At 35.1% G+C, this 21268-nt stretch overlaps 1 protein-coding gene across 6 annotated transcripts in view; it reads right to left on the reverse strand.

Annotated features, from left to right (window-relative positions):
- Positions 1-102: 102 nt before the first annotated feature.
- Positions 103-21268, reverse strand: part of LOC127411028 (protein EFR3 homolog B-like) — a 32091-nt gene continuing 10925 nt past the window's right edge. For 3 of the 6 annotated variants that reach the window (XM_051646339.1, XM_051646344.1, XM_051646343.1), the window contains 20 exons: positions 20312-20439; positions 19876-20026; positions 13879-14000; positions 13061-13210; positions 12300-12419; positions 11031-11109; positions 10726-10861; positions 10299-10460; positions 9818-9929; positions 7760-7811; positions 7431-7603; positions 7075-7312; positions 5065-5193; positions 4393-4460; positions 3844-3971; positions 3541-3632; positions 3353-3401; positions 3046-3185; positions 1982-2031; positions 103-1738 (listed from right to left, as the gene is read on the reverse strand). In XM_051646339.1, coding sequence (XP_051502299.1) covers positions 1645-1738; positions 1982-2031; positions 3046-3185; positions 3353-3401; positions 3541-3632; positions 3844-3971; positions 4393-4460; positions 5065-5193; positions 7075-7312; positions 7431-7603; positions 7760-7811; positions 9818-9929; positions 10299-10460; positions 10726-10861; positions 11031-11109; positions 12300-12419; positions 13061-13210; positions 13879-14000; positions 19876-20026; positions 20312-20439 — 2373 coding nt within the window. In that variant the 3' untranslated portion in view covers positions 103-1644. The remainder of the gene's footprint in view (positions 1739-1981; positions 2032-3045; positions 3186-3352; positions 3402-3540; positions 3633-3843; positions 3972-4392; positions 4461-5064; positions 5194-7074; positions 7313-7430; positions 7604-7759; positions 7812-9817; positions 9930-10298; positions 10461-10725; positions 10862-11030; positions 11110-12299; positions 12420-13060; positions 13211-13878; positions 14001-19875; positions 20027-20311; positions 20440-21268) is intronic. The other 3 variants (XM_051646342.1, XM_051646341.1, XM_051646345.1) reach the window with 3 other exon arrangements.

Raw genomic sequence — 21268 nt, forward strand, 5'->3', positions numbered from 1 at the left:
GGTTCATTTCTGAGAAGCAAACACACATCAAATTCATTACTATACATATTCATATCCCAGAATATGTACAGTTACCAATAAATTTATAAACACAGGTCAAACTTTGATTTCATAAAATTAGTCTTTAATTGATATTCTTATTATTCATACCACATATGTACATCACTTAAGAATGGTTTCATTTAGGCAAACATTCACAGAACACAGTTCTGAAGTCATATCAGTTTGCATTGACGGTACCTGAACACATAACAGGGACTAAGTTGACATAATCATTACTAATTACAATCCACAGTGCTTGAATATTCTTAATAAGGATTCAATCCCAAAATTAAAAGACAAAACAGACAAAACACCCAGTGCATGCGGCGACTGAAAAGGACACCTTTTTTTGAGAGGAAAAACATGAGATGATGAAGGATAAATCACTTTAAAATGACACTCAATAGCACATTCGCATGTCAGGTGGACAATCACAGAACATAAAGTACATATTTCAGCATACACCACATTTACACTATGAGCTTTAAAGTGCTGCGATAAAATACAAGAGAACAAAAATCTTGACGTAATCCTAAAATTACAGGATTTATAAATTTATGAAGAGAGAAAAGTCATAGAAGTAACAAAAGAAACAAACTAATATCATGGCTAATTTAACAATAAATAGAGAGCTAATCGGCCCCCTTTGACCCCAGTAGTAGGGGACTATAAGAAATCTTACTGCTTCCCTCTGGTTCAGAAAGGAAAACACTCATTTGAGAAAAGAACACAAATCACAAGAATTTTAAGCAAATAAAATCTCTTACCCTTCACTAGAATCATATTTCCTGTGGTAGCAAGGTACAAATGTGCATAACTTGCAGTAATTAGACCATGAATGAACATGACTTTACTATGCGAATACACTAGAGGACCTGTTGAATTGACTCTCTTGCTCACAGCGTGTTAATCAGCTGTCAGTTCTGATTGCAATAATGCATTGAGTGTTTGCAAAAAAATATTTGTTGTACTTTTTCTTCTGCTTTTTCTCTGAAGAATCTGCATTATTCAATTCATTTATTATTGCTTTAAATACAAATATTATTGCAGCAAGTAGAGTGGGTTTAAACATGCAGAAGGACATACTTCTATATATATATATTTAGCTAAATTGTCCCAACTTAATCAACACTTTGAAAAACATATTTACAGAAAACATGCCGAGATCATTTTATAACAAATGTAAAGTCTTAACTTAAGATAAAAAAAAATGTAAGGCAGTTTAACTTTTTATTTGACAAGAATATCAACCACTTTCTCTGAACAACAGACTTACACAATAACCTGGTGTATTTACTGGATATTTGATTAAACATAAAAACCCTATTCTGCTATGTATTCTCAGACAATGGCACAATTGTTTGTAAGTTGTGTGAGCATTGTCATTTATAGTGATACAGTGCATATTTAACCAATGTACATTCTCTTGGTTTGGTTGTCTGTTTTGGTGAAGACCTCTGGATAAAGTAAAGCTTTGATCTTTATCTTAAGGTATTAAACTAAAGGACACAGTTTAGAAGACAGAGTTTCACCTGGACATTAAGGAGGAGTGATTGTAGGGATGAAAACAGGTCTGTATGTGGTGACTGGCTCCAGGCTCTCTCAGTACACACAGAGGTCTGGAAACTTCATTTCATAGACTGGTACAGAATGACTCCGGCCGTTGCCGACAGAGCCAGACGGACTCGGAGGAGGCCTGTTTAGCAGAGAGAGAGAGAGAGAGAGAGGGAGGAAGCAAGTGTCAATCCCATTAGACAGACAATAAAGCTTTTTTCTGAAATTCTCAGGCCCTACATGTCAACAAACCACTAAATCAGTTTCATACACTTACACTTTTAAATTATTACATTTTATGTACCAGTAATGTCCTTTATATACTATTTATTATGAGGACAACAAAAGTATACATTATTTTAGAAATCAGTTTACTTTTATGTACCTGATTGTGATTTCAAAGATTTGGTTGAGTTTATTCTGCAACAGGGAAGCCTGAAAAGACAGTATTTAACAGAATATTGATCCAAAATATATTAAAAAATAAAAAAATAAAAAAACTTAACTGAACAGAAGAGCACTCTTTGTGCTTTTTGACAATGAAAGAAATAGGGGGTGACCCTTGATACACTGTGAAAAGTAGTAACCTGCAATTGTTACCTTAAAGGAATAGTTCACCCAAAACTGAAAATTCTCTCATCATTTATTCAACCTTATGCCATCCCAGATGTGTATGACTTTCTTGCATCTGCTGAACTCAGAGATATTTAGAAGGATTTCTCAGCTCTTTTGGTCCATACAATGCAAGTGAATCGGTGCCAAAATTTTGAAGCTCCAAAAATCACATACAAAAGTCAGCATAAAAGTTATCCATAACACTCCTGTGGTTAAATCCATATCTTCAGAAGTGATATGATAGGTGTGGGTCAGAAACAGATCACTTTCACATTCTTCTTCTTTTGTTTTTGGTGATTCAAATTCTTCATGCATACCGCACCCTACTGGGCAGGGAGCAGAATTTCAAGCAAAAGAGTACTTAAATAAGAGTACCACACCTATCATATCACTTCTGAAGATATGGATTAAAACACTGGATTTTATGGATTACTTTTATGATGCCTTTATGTGCTTTTTGGAGCATCAAAATTTTGGCACCCATTCACATGTATTGTGTGGACCTACAGAGCTGAAATATTCTTCTAAAAATCATAATCTGTGTTCTGCTGAAGAAAGAAAGTCTTACACATCTGGGATGGCATGAGGGTGAGTAAATGATGAGAGAATTTAAATTTTTTGGGTGAACTATCCCTTAGATATTTCAACCTGATGTAACTCTTAAAATTTGTTTTGTTGTGTGGACAAATGTATTCAGGTCGATTAAGTGATGCTAAATTATCATTTTGACTTGAATAAAACCAGTCAATTTTGATAGAACCACATAAAACAAATTTTTAGCACATTTTATTCAGTGTAGGTATTGTGAAACAGTAAGTCAGCGTGTGGACTAACCCGGGCCCCACAGTGTGCTGCGATCTCCTCAAATGGAGCGGTCTGAAACCTTTCCACCACCTGCCTCCTGCGCTCTCTTTCCAGCTCCTCCACACTCACACTGTCTACTGAACACACACAAATGTGTGAGTCTATGCTAACTGTTACAAACAAAGCAAGAAAATGTTGAAAGACATTTTTGAAATTTTAATCAAATTTTGGCAAAACCAAAGACATCAGAAATTAAATACATACACTATTAATGCCATACTAGTTTACACTAACCATTAAAACCAAGTAGAGACACCTAATCTTGAAGGACACTTACCAATGGCTTGTTTAAGGGTTTCAAATGTGATCTGCTCTGCTGAGGATCTCTGTAACGACACAGATCACTGTCAGAATGAAAAGATCATAGCTGATAGTACAATAATGGAAACAGTTTAAGGTATAATTAAGGGATGGTGGATAACACACAGCAAGTAATCATGACAAGTGTGTGATTCTCTCTTGTACCTGCTCTTTTTCTGGACTGTGCCCGGACTCGATCTCTAACTGTAGAGAAATTGTGTCACCAATACTTTTCCTCTTGGATAGTCTGTCTTCATCTGAGTAAAAAAAAAAAAAAAACAAAAAAAAAAAAAAAATGTTTCCTAATTTACTTTAAATAATTAAAATAACTTTTTTTCAAGAGAGAGAATATATATTATATATATAATAAAAAGAGCAACATTTTGATAACATAACATTCATTTTTTTCTTTCTTTTTTTTTCAGTGTACTATTTAATTAGATTTAAAGCGCATGCTGAGGGTCAGACCTGTGATCTGTGGGATGTATGGAGTGGCCAGTCTCTCTGTGTTGTATCCACTGCCGCCCAGCATCTCTGCTATCTTAGCCTGAATGAACAGCACTTCACCCTCCACCTTCTCCAGCTTCTCTGGGATCCTGAAACAGAGAGAGGGGCTGAAGCTTTCCTTCAGCTTCGAATGGGTACTGTATACTCTTCTGAGGCAGTGAAAACCAGCTGGATAAGAGATCTCTGAATGTTTCATGAATCTAAGGCCTTTTATAACAATTTGCTGAGCACATCACAACCAAAAATGTCCCCAGGAAGATCTTATAGTGGAGGAGAGCACCAGCATTATTCTACCATGATTGGTGAACCTATGAAATCAGTGAAAACTGGATGTTCCTAATAACTAAAGGTAAGTTTATACGAAATGAGACAGGGAACCAAGAGTCTCTGTCAGTTTCTCTGTGTGAACCACGGCAGAATAGCTGTGTTGAAAAGCAAAGACTCATTTAGGAGAGCATAATGCTAGCCTAAATAGCCTGTGCTTTGAACATCACAGTTCATATTGCTCACTTTGAGGTCTCAGCGAGCACATCCTCAGGCAGCAGGAAGGGGACCAGTTTCTTTCTTGATTCAATCACCTATGGATATAAAGACAACACAAATTTACTCTAACTCCATCAAACAGAACTAGTGGTTGAGACTAGATTTGTAAATTTTCTGAAGAAAATGTTAGGGTGTTGAGGGTGGTTGCATGGGGGTTTGCAAAGGTGTTCAGAGTGGGGTTTTAACACATTGCTGTGAGGTTTCTAGGGTGTTCTGAGTGGTTACTTACTGGCCCAAGTCTCTGTGTTATTTTGGTCCCTAGACATAGCTCAGGTATTTCCTTTAAATGTAAGTCTATGGTAAGTCTAATTTTTTCAACTATTTTATTTTCCGGAAGGTGAAAGTTTTAAGTCTGATAGCTTTGAAGTACTGTGATGAGTTATTAGCCAAAGTCTAATAGTACGGGTTAGAGGTTTGTTCAAATGTCATGTTCGCACCACCATCCCATGCTACAAATGTAACACACAGTAATGAAAGGAACTGAAATGAATTTCGCACACAGCTCAAAATAACTAGGATTTTACGGACTCTGCTACAACCATTAAACTTTCACTGTTGTTGTTTTTTTGGCTCTCATGTTTGTATTGGAAAAATGCCATGTCATGTGATGAGTCCCTGTGTGTACTCTGTGGAGCTGACCTCATGGACATGTTGGCAGAAAGTGGGCACAGTGGTCAGCTGGCTGATGAGATTCAGGTATGCAGCTGACAGAGCGTGGATGGCACAGCGGTTGTACAAAGGAAGTGCCTCTTCAGTCAAGGCCAGGTCCTGAGGAAGAGGATACATCAGTGGACATGGAAAAAAGGCTCAGCCCTATTGTTTAGTCTAGCAGAGGTTGACAGATAATTTTATGTGTTATCCATTAGACACAGGGTTGAGTTCAGTAAGTATATGGGCTTTAAGTAATGAGATAGTGAATCAGAAATTGACTTGTGCTACTTTTTAACATTTCTATATAAAGCGGGAGTTTCCAATTCAATCTAAATAAGAGCTGAGTGACAGGCCTGGCTTACACGGGAGATTGTGGGATTGACAGCAGAAAGAAAAAAAGTGGTGAGAGTGTCAAAATGTTGGGAAATGCTGAACTATGCAAATTAGAGGCAAAAAATGCCGGGTAGTGGCCAATTGCTATATAGTGGAGACAAGCCAAGGTTGTGATGTCTGCCATAAGTATTTCAAAATTTGTTGTAGATAGTGCTGGTGTATATGGTGTGTTTGGTGCATAAATTACATTGTTACATATTACTATAAAATATTGGCTGATTTTATGACAAATACAGGTTATTTTTATTTATTTAAAAAAAAAAAAATATATATATATATATATATATATATATATATATATATATATATATATATATATATATATATATATAAATATTTAAAAAAATATTTAAGCATCTGATAACCCATATGCAGAATTTTAATTTTAATTCTATAGATATAACAATAAATAAATAATAATTAGACTACAAAAAAAAAAAAAAGTTTAATATTTTATATAACATTTCATGTAAAATGAATATTTTAATAATATTTAAAAGAAAACTGTAACAGTATAAGGATGGGCAAGGAGGAGGTGGGAACCGGCTGAACAGTCAACATAAAGTTTAATGGTAAACATAAACTTAAACCAACATAAAACGTAAGGACACACACAACACGCACGTGTGCGTCTCTCTCTCTATCGAACCGGCGCCTCTGGCTCCGCTTAATCTCGCTCTCCCACTGATCAGCTGATTCAGCACTGGCTGTGCATCATCACGGCCTGGCCGAGCCCTCCTCCTCGTCACACTCCTCCCCTGCCCGATTCAGGCCGGGGCGCCACCGGTCTGACTAACTCATGTTTTGGCCACCGCTGACTTGCATTGTATGGTCCCTTCAGAGCTGAGATATTCTAATAAAAATCTTAATTTGTGTTCTGCAGAAGAAATAAATTCATACACATCTGGGATGGCCTGAGGGTGAGTAAATGATGAGAGAATTTCTATTTTTGGGTCAACCATCCCTTTAATTAAATTAATCATAATTGACTGGGAATAGTACATTTCTACAATGGCACTGGTAATGGAAAACTATTGCATTTTTATGATGTTGCATTCATACTCTTAGGTGTCAGTGTAAGTCCAAGATGACATAAAAATTACTAAGTGTACCTTTAATTCAGGTTGCAGTTTGCATACTTTCATTGTGGCTATAGCTGTAGCTGGCTTGAGAAACCTTTATTAAATTGACAGTCTATGTTTTAGATATTGGGAAACAAAGTTAGCATTTTTCAACAATAAATGTTATCATGCATATTCTGTATATGATGACATGATTGACTTGTATATAAAAAGCAATCAGAGATCATAGTGAGGGCAACACACAAACACATCCCCCAAAAGTGGCAAACCTCTGTAATTTTGGTCAGTAATGAGTGAATTTCGTCCACGTCAGTGGACATGTATGGTTAGAAATTCATGCTTCATAAAGGTTAACAGGCAGGATCTACAGAACTACCTGTGGCCTATAAACAAAATTCCCTTAAAAGAGCACCAAGAAAGCTGGATATATTAAAAGGAGTGACAGTACTTCTTAGCTTATTTCAGCCCCACAGTCATGTACATATCTAATCTATGCACAGGTCAAGTGAGGTGAGAGAAACACCTGTAAGGCCAAAGCCAGTCGAATCAGGTCCACCACCACCTCCTCATTGGCCAGCTCAACACAGATCAACCCCAGCAGCGTATAAAGAGACTCAAAGTGCCACTGGACGCTGCTCTCCTCTTTGCAGGCCAGGTAAATGTGGCGGTACAGCCTCTGGCTGTGTTTCTTCATGAAGAGATTGTCCTGCCTTGAGCACTTGTCCACTTTCAGCTTCAGTACAGCGATATCTGACACGATTCTGAAAAAAGATCCAGTACATAGAAACATAGAAAAATACACTATTTTAGACCTTTAAACCTTTATTTAGAGGTTTGTTGTCACTCAATAGAGTACTGAGGTTTTCAGCAAGCCCGAACCTGACAGGGGAGAATTTGTGGCGGTTGTCATGGCGATCAATGATGCTAATGAGGATGTCAAGAACGAGCAGCCGGATCTCTGCGTCCTCCATCAGAGTAAAGGACAAGAGAGGGTCCAGGAATGAGGTGGGCAGAGCGGTCAGAATGTTCGTAGACTGGAATCCTGCTGTTACCTGAAGGAGAAAGAGCGAGACAGACGTTCAAAGGCAGACAATATCATCAGATGTTTTAAACTGCATCAGCAACTGTGGATTTTACGAAGCAGCAGGGGTGTAAATGGCCCACAGCGCTGCACAGCATGCAAGAATGACTGACACAAATCAGCTCACCTGCAGCAGAGATTTTAGCAGCATAATCTGTATCATCCTACTGCCCTCAACCCTGAAAACAAAAACGCAGCCACTTACATTTACTGTATTTATTTAATTAAAATAATCTTGCCACTCTAACGTTTCTCTGTATTATTCCTTGGCTCATATCTATTTTGGTGAATCTCACAAAAGCTTATCATATTTCAAATTGTGACATATTTTCATTACAATTAAGCACATTTTGCCCTAATTCTGATTACAGTTATGCATCAGGGTGTTTTACTTTTGCGTTTCTTTTAATTCTCATAATTCTTAATGATTATTCTAATAAAATAATTTATCATCCTTATTAGATTGCAATTACTGTAATACAGTAATAAAAATCATCCTGTCCGGACATAATGATTTAAATAAAATTATAATGATTTATAAAAATAAAATACATTAATAAAAAAAAACAATGATTGAAAAATAAATAATTAAATAATCAGAATAAGGGCAGTAGAACAAATAGTACAGTGATGTCTAAATAATATACCATCATATCACAACACATATACTAATGTAATGTATATTATAATATAATATAATTAATATATAACTTTAATATAATTATTATATAATTAATACAGCATATACCTATATTTTTCATTTTCGGGCTGAAATACAGTAAGACCTGTCCCTGTTCTTGACAGTCTTCTCATTAAAATAATTTCTCATCCTTTTTAGATTGCCATTATTGTAATACAGTAAGGAAAATCATCCTGTCCGGATATAATGATAAAAATAACAAAAACCTTTTTACAAAATAAATCAATAAATATCAGCATATATTAAAGGCAGTAGAACAAATATTACCATGATTTTTAAATAATTAAATAATATACCATCATATCACAATACAAGTACTTATATAATACTATAATATATTTAATATATCCTGCACATAATAGTTTTTTTTCCCGTTTCGGGCTGAAAGACAACCTGTACCTGATTTTGATGAGATTCTCATTAGAATCACTTCTCATACTCAAAAGATTGTCATTATTGTAATACATTAATAAAAATCATCCTGTCCAGTCATAATTATATACTGTATATATATATATATATATATATATATATATATATATATATATATATATATATATATATATATATATATATATATATACACACATACATACATACATATACACAGTACTGTGCAAAAGTTTTAGGCACATACGATGTTTCACAAAAACATTTGTCTTAAGATGATTATTTATATCTTCAGCTTTAGTGTGTCAATAGGAAAAATACATTTTAGACTCCCAAATATTACTTTTGCAAATAGAAAAGATTAGAATAGAAGAACAGTGAGCTCTGCAAGAGATGGCATTGCACCACAGAGCCCCCCACTGAACAATGAGTCAGTCTGGGATTACAACAAGAGACAGAAGCAATTGAGACAGCCTAAATTGATAGAAGAACTGTGGCGAATTCTTCAAGAATCTTGGAACATCCTATCTGCCAACAACCAATTAAAACTGTGTCCAGGTGTACCTAGGAGAATTGGTGCTGTTTTGAAGGCAAAGGTGGTCACACCAAATATTGATTAAGCTTTTTTATGTTTACTGGACTTTGTATGACATTAAGTGATAAATGAAAAATATTTATGTCATTATTTTTGAAGACATCCTCACTATGCAACATTTTTCACAAGTGCCTAAAACTTTTGCACAGTACTGTATATATAGAAACATAGAATTTAACGTAAAAGTCAGCATGATTCTGATTATAAAGGCAATAGAACAAATACTACTATGATTTTTAAATGAATTAAATAATATACCATCTTATCACAACATATATACAAATATAATTTTATGACATAATATAATTAATATATAATCATAATATTTGTATTATAACATTTAGATACATCTCATTTATTTTTTCCATTTCGGACTAAAATACGACCTCTTCCTCTTCTTCAAAGAATTGATGAGATTCAACCATTTAATCTTTGCCCAGAAAAAAATGCAGGGGAAATGTGTCTAAATTCTAAAGTGTGTGGTTGTGCAGCTTTCTCACCCTGTGTTGGGCGACCCCAGAGCTGGATACATCCCCGGCACAGGAATTTTACCAATGATGAACAGCATAACTTCCGAGCGCTGGTAGGTGGGAAGCGTGTTTGCAAATGAACCTTTAAACAAAGATAGCATTCACAATACACAGTTTAGACAAAAGAAATGGGCTGAGCTGAGAAATTCTTACTGTTTTCCAAAATTCGAAATAATAAAAATTACAGTGGTGCACACTTCCATTTTATTCTTACTCTGTTTGACTAATGAATTCCCATGACATTCCAGTTGTTCATGATTACTGGATAAGCATTTTTTTTTAAACATATACTAAAGATTATACTCAAAAAGAGCAACTGTTCACCAGTTAAATATTTTAAAGCTGAGCATTATTACAGAAATGTCCATGACTTTTACCATTTCATTTTAAAATTCTCTCAGGTTTTCCCCAAAAATGTTGGAACCATCAAAAAACATCAATTTTCACCCACCAATAGTTTTGATGACAGATTCTTGGAGTTGTCTCTCCTCGTGCACTTTAATGACCTTGGTTCCCATGTTTCCAAACGAGTCATAGGATCCAGTGAGTTCGTAGTCCACACTGAGTCTGAGCTGCTTCAGTAAAGTATTAAACACCTCCAGTACTGTCGGTCCTGTGGAGAGGTGCAGCACACATTCAAAACAACATTTTAAAGAACAGTTGAGATGTATGATTACTTTCAAATGTGTGTATGTTATATTATTTGTATAAAAATCGATGTGCATAAACAAAAAAACAGCATAAATATAACATTTTCCCATCAAGCAATAAAATAAGTAAATAAGGAAAAGAAACAGGCAGGTGTATACATGATAGAACAGTGTTGTTTCCACATGAGATGGTTGTAGTGGTCCCTCTAGTGGTCTAAAGACTGTTACCTACGGAGCCACTGGCCTCTATAACGGCTGCCTCTGAGATCACCTCCACAATCCCAGCACGCACTCTGGCGGAGTTCTTACTGTTGGCATCCAAGTGACCCAACAGCTGCTGAATCACCAAATGCGAATGTTGGGACTGTTTAGGAACAAAATATGTCAGCTATAAATATGTCTTCAAACTGCAGTAATTGTTTAGGGTCAAAGGGACCTGCTTCACAACACTGTGTCTTGTATTTTGTGTCAGATTTGACAGTTGCAATGTTATACTTGTACAGCCAAACTTCACCACAGCTGTTAGTAGCTACCTGAATGGAGTACATAATGATTTTGAAACAGCGAACGGCAAATGTTTTGCCCTCCCAGAGTGAATGGTTATCAAGGTGCCTGGAAACAGACATACAAAAAAATTAATGATTAGCTTCAGCAAACAGAACTAGAGCAGAAAACAGCAGGTCGTAAAAATACCCCAACAGATTCTACTACAGTTACCTTTATTTTATAATACAAACATATGTTTTTACGGATAATTTCTTTAAGTTGCTGTTTGTTGTTGTTTTTCTACATAACTTGTCTTAAATTGCTTAATAAATCTCTCAATTTTTCAGTTATTCAAGCATCCATGCCATTATTGCATTTTTGTCCATAGTTTTGTATGCATATCTCTTTTAAGTCAAAAGGAGGACATTTTTTTTTTTTAAACTGACTGTAGAATCAAAAGCAAATGTTCAAACAATTATTCTATTACAGGGGTCTTAAAAAAAAAAAAAAAAAGTTTGATATTATAGAATTTTGACATTATTAGTGTTTCATTCTGCTTTCTAACATCTGGTCAGATATCATGAGATTAATCATGATAATCTTATTCTATTGAAAGCCATAGTTTTAAACCATAAGATATCAAAACAAATCTGCAAATATTTTTGCGATAAAAAAAAAAATATATATATATATATATATATATTTCTAGAACTTTAAGATTACTCACTGGGTGTTGAAATGCCATATTCTCCGAACAATATTTATTGTGAAAAATGCTGCAGAAATACATTTGAATTGAATTGAAATTGATTCTCTTCAGGTTTATACATCTAATAGTAATCTAATTGTGAAAATAAAATAACAAGAAAAGAAAAAAAGATACATTGTAAACTGTACACAAAATAATTCGACTTTTTCATAGGCCATATATTTATAATATCCTTTATAATATCACACTTACAATTGATCATACTTAGTACAAATGGACCTTTATACTGTACATTTAAATATAAAGCTGCCTTTATGTTTTAGGAAGGGGGTCCCTTGCAAAGAAATCAAACAAAAAGTTTGACAACCCCTATTCTATTAAACATTCAGTCAATAACTACAGAGCTTTGTATTTACAATCATTTCATAATCATAAAAACCATCTCAATTATAAATTCATAGATGCCATCTTTTGATATAAGTAATGATGCATTAATATATACTGTTAAAATATTAAAATCTGATATAAAAGCTAGAAAACTTAAAATAAAATAAGTGTCTTTGTGCTGCCCTCTTATGTTTGACCAAAGTGTCACATAAACACTCACATGAGCACGGGTTTGACGGCGTTCTTTATGTTGCCATAAGCTGCCCGTCCCAGCAGCTCTCTGAAACACCTCTCAGTCAGCTCCACTGGACTTTCCTTCTCTGTCTCTGGAGAGGGAGATCTATTGACAGGAATCAAAAACACAAAACACACATCAAACCAGGGTCTAATCAATAAGCCAATTGTTGTAGCACAGTACTGTTAGTTGTGGTCAGTGATTTCCCCAGAGGCAAAGCTGCTGTGTGATGTGAACCGGTTTTATGGTTCCAAGTTCACCACGCAGTTCAGTTCTGTTTTCATGGTCTCTCTCTGTCCTCCGGCTTTTTGTTTAATTAGGTTTATAGCGGTTACAATGGTTCCAAGAATAAATTACTTTCTGTTTGCACTTAGGGAGTCTGACACCTCAGCCATATTCAGTCTGCTGTAATATCACAGCAGCGTTGATTAGCATTCGATTAAGAGTTCATGAGTTTAATCACACGCACTGACTAATAGCTATTAGCGAGATATTTTTTTCTTACGTAGTATCTCTCAGGAGGAAAGTGCACTTAATCCATTAGGCAAAAAAGGCTCAGTTTTTCTTCTTGTGTGATCATGTATGTAGGTAAGTGTGTGTGTTTGTGGGTTTACTTAGCTATAGTCTAGAAACATTTTCCCCAGAAGTTAGCTAAATATGACAAAAAGCTCCCTTTTAGTCTATATTATTTCCGTATAATTAGCTTTATAAACAATTGCAAATATGCTTGTGCATGTGGGTCATACCTCTCTATGCCTTTTTCCTGCTGGAGGTTGAACAGAAGGGATGGCACTATTTTGTCCATGTGTTGAGGGTCCCAAATATTTGCCTGCAGTTCATCATTGACAGTCTTCCTCACCACACCCTGCAGACCTCTGATACCTGCCATACGAATCCTTACACACACAAACACAACACAAAAAGATAAGGGGCATTCATTAGATATGTGGGCATCTTTCTATGAACGTTGACTGCATGATGCAATTCAATGATAAAAACACTGAGAATGGAAAAAACAGAATTTATATTTTATATTCATATGGTGGGTTGTGAACCAAAAATAGGTCTGTTCTGGTTACAGACAACATGAGAAACACAATGCTAAATGCAAATAATAAAATGCAACTGAACATATAATTGTTCATAGTTAGAATAGCAACAAAAAATATAGGCTTATCAAATTTTCTAATCTTTTATTATTAATTTACAATCAAAGTGACAAATTAATGGTTTCTTGGTAATGTGGTTAATACTAATACAGTATTTGGTTCGGTGTTTGTTCCACGAGTTAGGCTGGTAAATCACACTTATGTTGTGGTTTTTGCATTTATAAATTGTTAAATTTTTATTAACATGTCATGTATAATTTTGCATATTGTTAGGCCTATGCAGTTCATGGTAATATTGATTAATTAAAAAAAAAAAAAAGATTAATTTTCAGTCCAATTTTTTATTTTTTGACATTTTTGTTATTTTTGTATAACAAACAATTCTGATAGTGTTTTGGGTCATCACTTTATGTCCAATGTAAAATCCGAGTCCCAGTAAAGTCCATATAACTTACTTTGTGCGAACGTCTGGATCTTCGTAACTGGAATGGCACATCTCACTGAAGCGTGAGACAAAGAAATCGTAGCTGCGATGGTATGAAGCTGTGTCTTCCTCGATGTTTGCAAATTTCACAAACTTAAAAAGAAAAGAATTTATTACATAGACAACATTCTTTAATTTAAATCTTTTTTGCATGTAATTCTGTTTCTGTTCACTCTAGCTCACTTTGAAAAGTCTTATTTTGTTCCACTAGATGGCAGCAAGTACTAGAAAAAAAAAAATTTCTCTATCACATTCCATCACAATATACAGATCTGAAATGTAGGTGGCACTCTAACGCATTTTAGCCCTCACAGATTTGCTCGTCCATAACATTCAGTCTAATTTTCAGTTTATGCAGCACCCTCATCGTTTCATTGAATATCTCGGCCTCTGAGTGGACTAGAAGCTCAATCTAGGTGTCATTAGAAAGCTGGGATCCTCATATTTGTGATGATATATTTTATTATCACTAGTCGAAGAAATATTTTTATGATGATTTGTTTAGCATGCTTTTCCTACTGGATGGCATATTTTGTTCTGGACATCTAAGATATAACATTGGATTATTCAGCCAAACAAGCTTACAGAAAAGTGAAAAATGGCACATTTTTTAGACAGCTGCCTAAGGTAAAAGCAGATAGATAGAAAGTTTTTAGCTATTTGGGGCTTACAGCAGCAATAATCAGTGCATAAAAGAGATGTATGTAATTGAAGACTTACAGAAATCATTTCTTTTTTACAGAAAGAATTTCATTTTGTGATTCTTTTGAAAATCTTTCAAACTGTGGTATTAGGGCAACAAAATAAACAGTCACATTCCTGAGAATTAGAGCTTTTATTTGATATATGACTTGTCCATTTAAGTGCCATGCGAAAGACTTTTATATTCAAATGAATATTTCTACCCCGATACCTCTAGGGGGCGCTAAATTGCGACGCAAATGATTTCAGGCCTTATTTTGTTATTTTGTGTAACATAAATGCAAAAGTGATGGTATTCTCTGAAAATTTCAGATTCTAAACTTTCAAGCGATACCTCATATGCCTGATCTATGTATACGGGGACTTAAACGTTTTAAGTGGGAAAAAAAAAAGTGATATAGCAATGAAAAGTCTGCATAACACATACATTCTGTAAACATGCGCATTGCTTTCCACGTTTATAGCAAATGCCCTTAAAGCCCTGATGCCCCATCTGGCCTAGATCTCTGAAAAGTAATCTCTTTTTAATCTTTAAGCGCTTATATTTCAGAACCATCAGATGTGAGTGATTGTGAACTTTGGAAGATGAGATCACTGTACAGTCCCATAAGTGTGAGTTGGGCCCAGTGTAAACCTTTCAGGAATGCGGAGGTTTCACGTTAATTTACCATGGATAAATTAATCTTTGTTTTGAATGCTTGTGAGGTATAATGAACTGAAATAAGCTCAGGGAGGTCTGAATTTGGCTTACATGAGAGCATGTATATTTCATATAAAAGCGAAGGTTTGGCAGGAGGTAATAGGATGGTGACATTTTACTAAAGACAGCACAATATTTAAGTTTAAAAACAGGCCTAATAAAATAGAGTAGAATAAACAAATATTATCCTGTAGATATAACATTATCTGATATTGTAGTATTACTGTAAATACAAGGAAACTTTTGGCAATCGCTGTAAAGAAAAAACAAACAAAGAAACTAAGCTAAATTCATTTAATTACAGTTTTTAGACTATAAAAAGCCAGAGTAAAACACAGTACTACAGCAAGTGTCGCCATAGCATTATCATCTCAAAGCACAAGGATTTTCTATTTTAGGTAAATTTACCAAATAAATGGTTGTATTTTTAAGGAAACTTAGAGGAAAATGTTTTGTGTGTTTGTTTTTGTTGTTTTTTTTTGTTTTTTTTTAAAAGTGGTTCTTGGAACAAAGGAAAATAAATGTATTATAGACACTGGTGGCCAAAAGTTTGGAATAACGTACAGTTTCGGAAGGAAATTGTTATTTTAATTCACCAATGTGGCATTCAACTGATCACAAAGTATAGTCAGGACATTACTGATGTAAAAAAACAGCACCATCACTATTTGAGAAAAGTCATTTTTGATCAAATCTAAACAGGCCCCATTTCCAGCAGCCATCACTCCAACACCTTATCCTTGAGTCATCATGCTAAATTGCTAATCTGGTACTAGAAAATCACTTGCCATTATATCAAACACAGTTGAAAACTATTTGGTTTGTTAAATGAATCTTAACATTGTCTTTGTGTTTGTTTTTGAGTTGCCACAGTATGCAATAGACTGGCATGTCTTAAGGTCAATATTAGGTCAAAAATGGCAAAAAAGAAACAGCTTTCTCTAGAAACTCATCAGTCAATCATTGTTTTGAGGAATGAAGGCTATACAATGCTTGAAATTGCCAAAAAAAACTGATGATTTTATTCAAAGGTGTACACTACAGTCTTCATAGACAAAGGACAACTGGCTCTAACAAGGACAGAAAGAGATGGATAAGTACACCAGAGTCTCTAGTTTGAGAAATAGACGCCTCACATTTCTTCAGCTGACAGCTTCATTGAATTCTACCCGCTCAACACTAGTTTCATGTACAACAGTAAAGAGAAGACTCAGGGGTGCAGGCCTTATGGGAAGAATTGCAAAGAAAAAGCCACTTTTGAAACAGAAAATCAAAAAGAAAAGGTCAGAGTGGGCAAAGAAACACAGACATTGGACAACAGATCATTGGAAAAGAGTGTTATGGATCTTAACCCCATTGAGCTTTTGTGGGATCAGCTAGACTGTTAGGTGTGTGTGAAGTGCCCAACAAGACAGCCACATCTATGGCAAGTGCTACAGGAAGCGTGGGGTGAAATGTCACCTGAGTATCTGGACAAACTGACAGCTAGAATGCCAAGGATCTGCAAAGCTGTCATTGCTGCACGTGAAGGATTTTTTGATGAGAACTCTTTGAAATAGTTTCACATTATTAATGTCCTGACTATACATTGTGATCAGCTGAATGCCACTTTGGTGAATAAAAGTACCAATTTCTATCCATAAGGGCAAAATCTGTACATTATTCCAAACATTTGGCCACCAGTGTATATACTGTATATATATATATATATATATATATATTTATTTTAGTATCCTCTGTTGCTTTGGAAAATAGCTTTATTTTATCTTCCCCTCACCACATAGATTACAGTCACAACATTTATATTTTGCAACAATTTTCTGTCTTTTGGTTGTTTAGAAAGTAAAATATCTATTAATTTAGAAGGTTCCCTTGAAGATAAGAACAGATTTAAGGGTGTTTTGTGGTCTAGTTGATTTTTATGTTTCATCATCTTCATTAAGTTCTTAAATTAGCAAATAGTATTTGGACTTAATCGGATTTAAAATGCAAGCATATTTAGGGGTTGTTCTTGAAGCAGTGTGGAAATTTGGTTAGCAAGAAGAGCTTTATAATTTACAGAGTTTGAATAAGGTTGATTTAGCTTAATCCAAAATTTTACAACTCTCCACTCTGTGTAATGAAACTGAATTGAGCTTTAAAAAAGTTTTTAGCTTTTGCTGATGATCCTTTAGACCACTACAAGGCTGCCACCTGAACCAGAGGCATCATGCAGCAGCCACATCCGCCTCTACAAAGACATCCTATTCACCCCAGTCAGGTTAGAAAGATTTATTAAAAGGATAGTTCACCCAAAAATTTAAATTCTCTAAATTCTCTAAAAATCATTTACTCACCCTTATGCCATCTCAGTGCAATGTGTATGACTTCCTTTCTTCTACACAACACAAACAAAGATATATCAAAGAATATCTCCGTACTGTAGGTCCATAAAATGCAAGTGAATGGTGGTCAGAACTCTCAAGGTCCAAATATCATATAAAGGCATCATAAAATAAATATAGTGGTTAAATCAATGTCTTTTGAAGTGATCCAATCCTTTTTGGGAGAGAACAGACCAAAATATAACTAACTTTTTACTGTACATATTGCCATTGTAGTCTCTAGTAGGGTTGCATGGTATACCGGTGCTATGGTAGTATCATGATACTAAAGCTTCAAAATACTGCTGGTGCCACAGTATTTTTTTAAACAGTAGTACCGTTAATATGGTAGGACCATAGTTATGCTGTATGTGCGGTAGTGAATGTTATTTTCGCTAAAACATTCATTTGAATTAGATCTACAGTACTGTGCAAAAGTTTTAGGCACTTGGGAAAAATGTTGCAGAGTGAGGATATCTTCAAAAATAATGCCATAAATAGTTTTCATTTATCACTCAATACTCAGTGGGGGGCTCTGTGGGGACCATGCCATCTGTTGCAGGGCTCACTGTTCTTCTATTCTAATCTTTTCTATTTGCAAAAGAAATGTTTGGTAGTATAAAATGTATACTTCCTATTGACACACTAAAGCTGAAAATATAAATAACCATCTTAAGACAAATGTTTTTGTGAAGCATCTTATGTGCCTAAGACTTTTGCACAGTACTGTATAACATAGTCTTTTCGAGTGGCGTGTCCTTTACGCAGTGCCCTTTAAGCGCGCAAAATGCTGTTTAGAATTTGTCCCTTATATGGTGTTGTTTATTTTCAATGTGTGGTTTTCCCACGCTTCAAACACACACGTCTGAATCCAGGCGTGTTCATTTGGCGGTCGTGTCTCCTGATGGTAATATGGATTTAAATTAAACTTTGGAGAGTGAGAAGCTTTTTAAAAAACAAAATTCACGTAAGGTATTATTTTGGGTTTTGCCTTATGAGACCGGGAGAACCCATCTGTCGTGAATGTCTACAAAGATTTCAAGCCAAATGGGGAAACACCAGCAACCTTATTAAACACCTTCGGCACATCCTAGTGCTTCTGCAGAATACACACGGGTTAGTGCCACTTCATTTAGCCTAAATTTATTTTGACATTTACAGATTTACTGTTTCTCTGAAAAATCGAACGCTGCACTTGTTCCATTTTTAACAATTATAAATGCATGGTAGTGGTAACTTCGCACTTCTGATCAGATCGGTTTGATCCTGTCCCTGAGGCGTGTGATCAAACCGGTGTGTAATCTGCATTTTTGCGCTGCTGTTTACCAGGAGAGAGGGGCTGAAGCACTTGTAATAGTGAAACAACTGCTCAAAGCAGTCTTTATTTTTATGTTACCAACATTCAAATGATCACAGAAATATTGGAATAAAAGTTTAAAGCCGTTGCCGTTTGAACTGGCTGTTCTGATGCGGCAAAGTTTTTTTTATTTTATTTTATTTACATCAAACTTAGAATTAGTTATTAGGTAACAAGTTAGTCCATTTGAGCCTTCTCCCAGATCATCCATCAGTTATTTTCACCACTTCCGGAGCAACAAGTAGAATGGCTAGTTTCTATGAACAACTGTGACAAACTGTGTTAAGAATGAACACACTACGGTGTGGTATCATGATACTACTTGTGTGTCATGATACTTTAGCTGGTATAGTACCACAAGTTATGATTATGGTATTGTAACAACACTAGTCTCTAGGCATGATCATGATTTCAAGCTTGATTACACTTACTAGGGCTTGACGCATGCACAGAGCGCTAGATGGCTTGAAATCACAATTGGCAAGTAGACTGAAGTCAACATTTATAGTGATTGGATCACTTCAGAAGACATTGATTAAATCACTGGAGTCGCATGGATTACTTTTATGATGCCATATGATATTTAGACCTTCAGAGATCTGGCCACCATTCACTTGCATTTTATGGACCTACAGAGCTGAAATATTCTTCTAAAAATCTTCATTTGTGTCCAGCAAAAGAAAAAAAGTCATACACATCTGGGATGGCATGAGGGTGAGTAAATGATGAGAGAATTTTCATTTTTTGGTGAACTATCACTTTAAGTGATAATTTTCATATTCACATATAACAATAGTGTCCATAATTATATTCCACCAGACAGTAAAGGCAGAAGATTGCACTCACTGAGTTAGTGCCCAGGATCTGCAAGTTGGGTTTGTCTGCCTCCAGTAGCTTGCGCACCATAGTGAGGAAACTCTCAACAAAAAGGTTTATACTTTGACAGTGACAGGCCATCAGCAGCTGGTCCAAAGCCTCCATAGCAATACAAACATACCTGTGAGACACACAAACATGTTTGTCTATTTCTATTCTATTTATTTATTTATTTAACTGTCTGTCTGTCTGTCTGCCTGTCTGTCTACCTGTTTGTCTTGAAGAACTCTCCTTTTCTAGTTTAAATTGCCCTCTCAAACTTAAATTATGACTAATGTATTTCACATAGTATCCTAGAAAACCAGACCACTATAACTTAGTACATCAATGTCATCAATGCCATACTGAGAAATCCTTTCTGGTGACCTGGTTTATAAGAAAATGCATCCTTTCTGGCATGTTTTACCCATATCTGTGGCGGGCAACATCTCTGGAAAGTCTTTCTGACAGGTAGGCGCCGATACGGTCTAGTTTTTCTGGAGCAGACAAGGCATAAAATGTAAGCTTCTCCATGTTTGCTTTCACCAAACCATCCTTGAGTAAAAAAGACAAGAAAGACAAGTAAAATAAACAGACAAACAGTCAGACAGACAGACAGACAGACAGACAGATACTAAAAAATAATGAAAATAGGATCATTACAGGAAATTAACTCATTGTAAATTATTTTATTTTTATGATTACTTGTATTCTGAGTCAAATATAGATCCTAAATCCTATTCCATCACTCTAAAGAAAACAGAGACAGACTCCAATCCTGTTTAACATTCTGCTCTAGCTTGTCATGGTCAAATAGAAAACCTATGCTTCTGAGAAGGCTGAATCAGGCAACCATGCAGCAGACATGCTATGCCGCAGTGGCTTTAAAACAAATGAATGTCCACCAGAGGTGGGTAGAGAAGCCAAAAACTGTACTCAAGTAAAAGTACAATTACTTTAAAAAAAAATAATAATAATTACTCAAGTAGAATTAAAAGTGCTAACATAAATAATTTCTTGAGTAAGAGTACTCAAGTAGTGAGTAACTCGTTACTTTCACAAATGACATTATGGACGTTAACTCCCTACATTCCATTATACACATTTAACATGTATTACAGAATTAGTATTATTATTATTATTAATGGAAATTCTGTCATCATTCACCATCATGTTGTTCCAAATCCGTATGACTTTCTTCCATGCAACACAATAAGGAGATTTTAGACAGAATGTTTGCCTTGGTCATCATTTACTTCAGTGAATGTGTTTTTATATATAAATTATATATATATATATATATATATATATATATATATATATATATATATTGAAAGTGAATGGTGACCGAGACTGTCAGTCCCTAACATTCGGTCTTACATAT

The sequence above is a fragment of the Myxocyprinus asiaticus genome, chromosome 20 (genome assembly GCF_019703515.2).
Source record: "Myxocyprinus asiaticus isolate MX2 ecotype Aquarium Trade chromosome 20, UBuf_Myxa_2, whole genome shotgun sequence".
NCBI classification, from domain to species: domain Eukaryota; kingdom Metazoa; phylum Chordata; class Actinopteri; order Cypriniformes; family Catostomidae; genus Myxocyprinus; species Myxocyprinus asiaticus.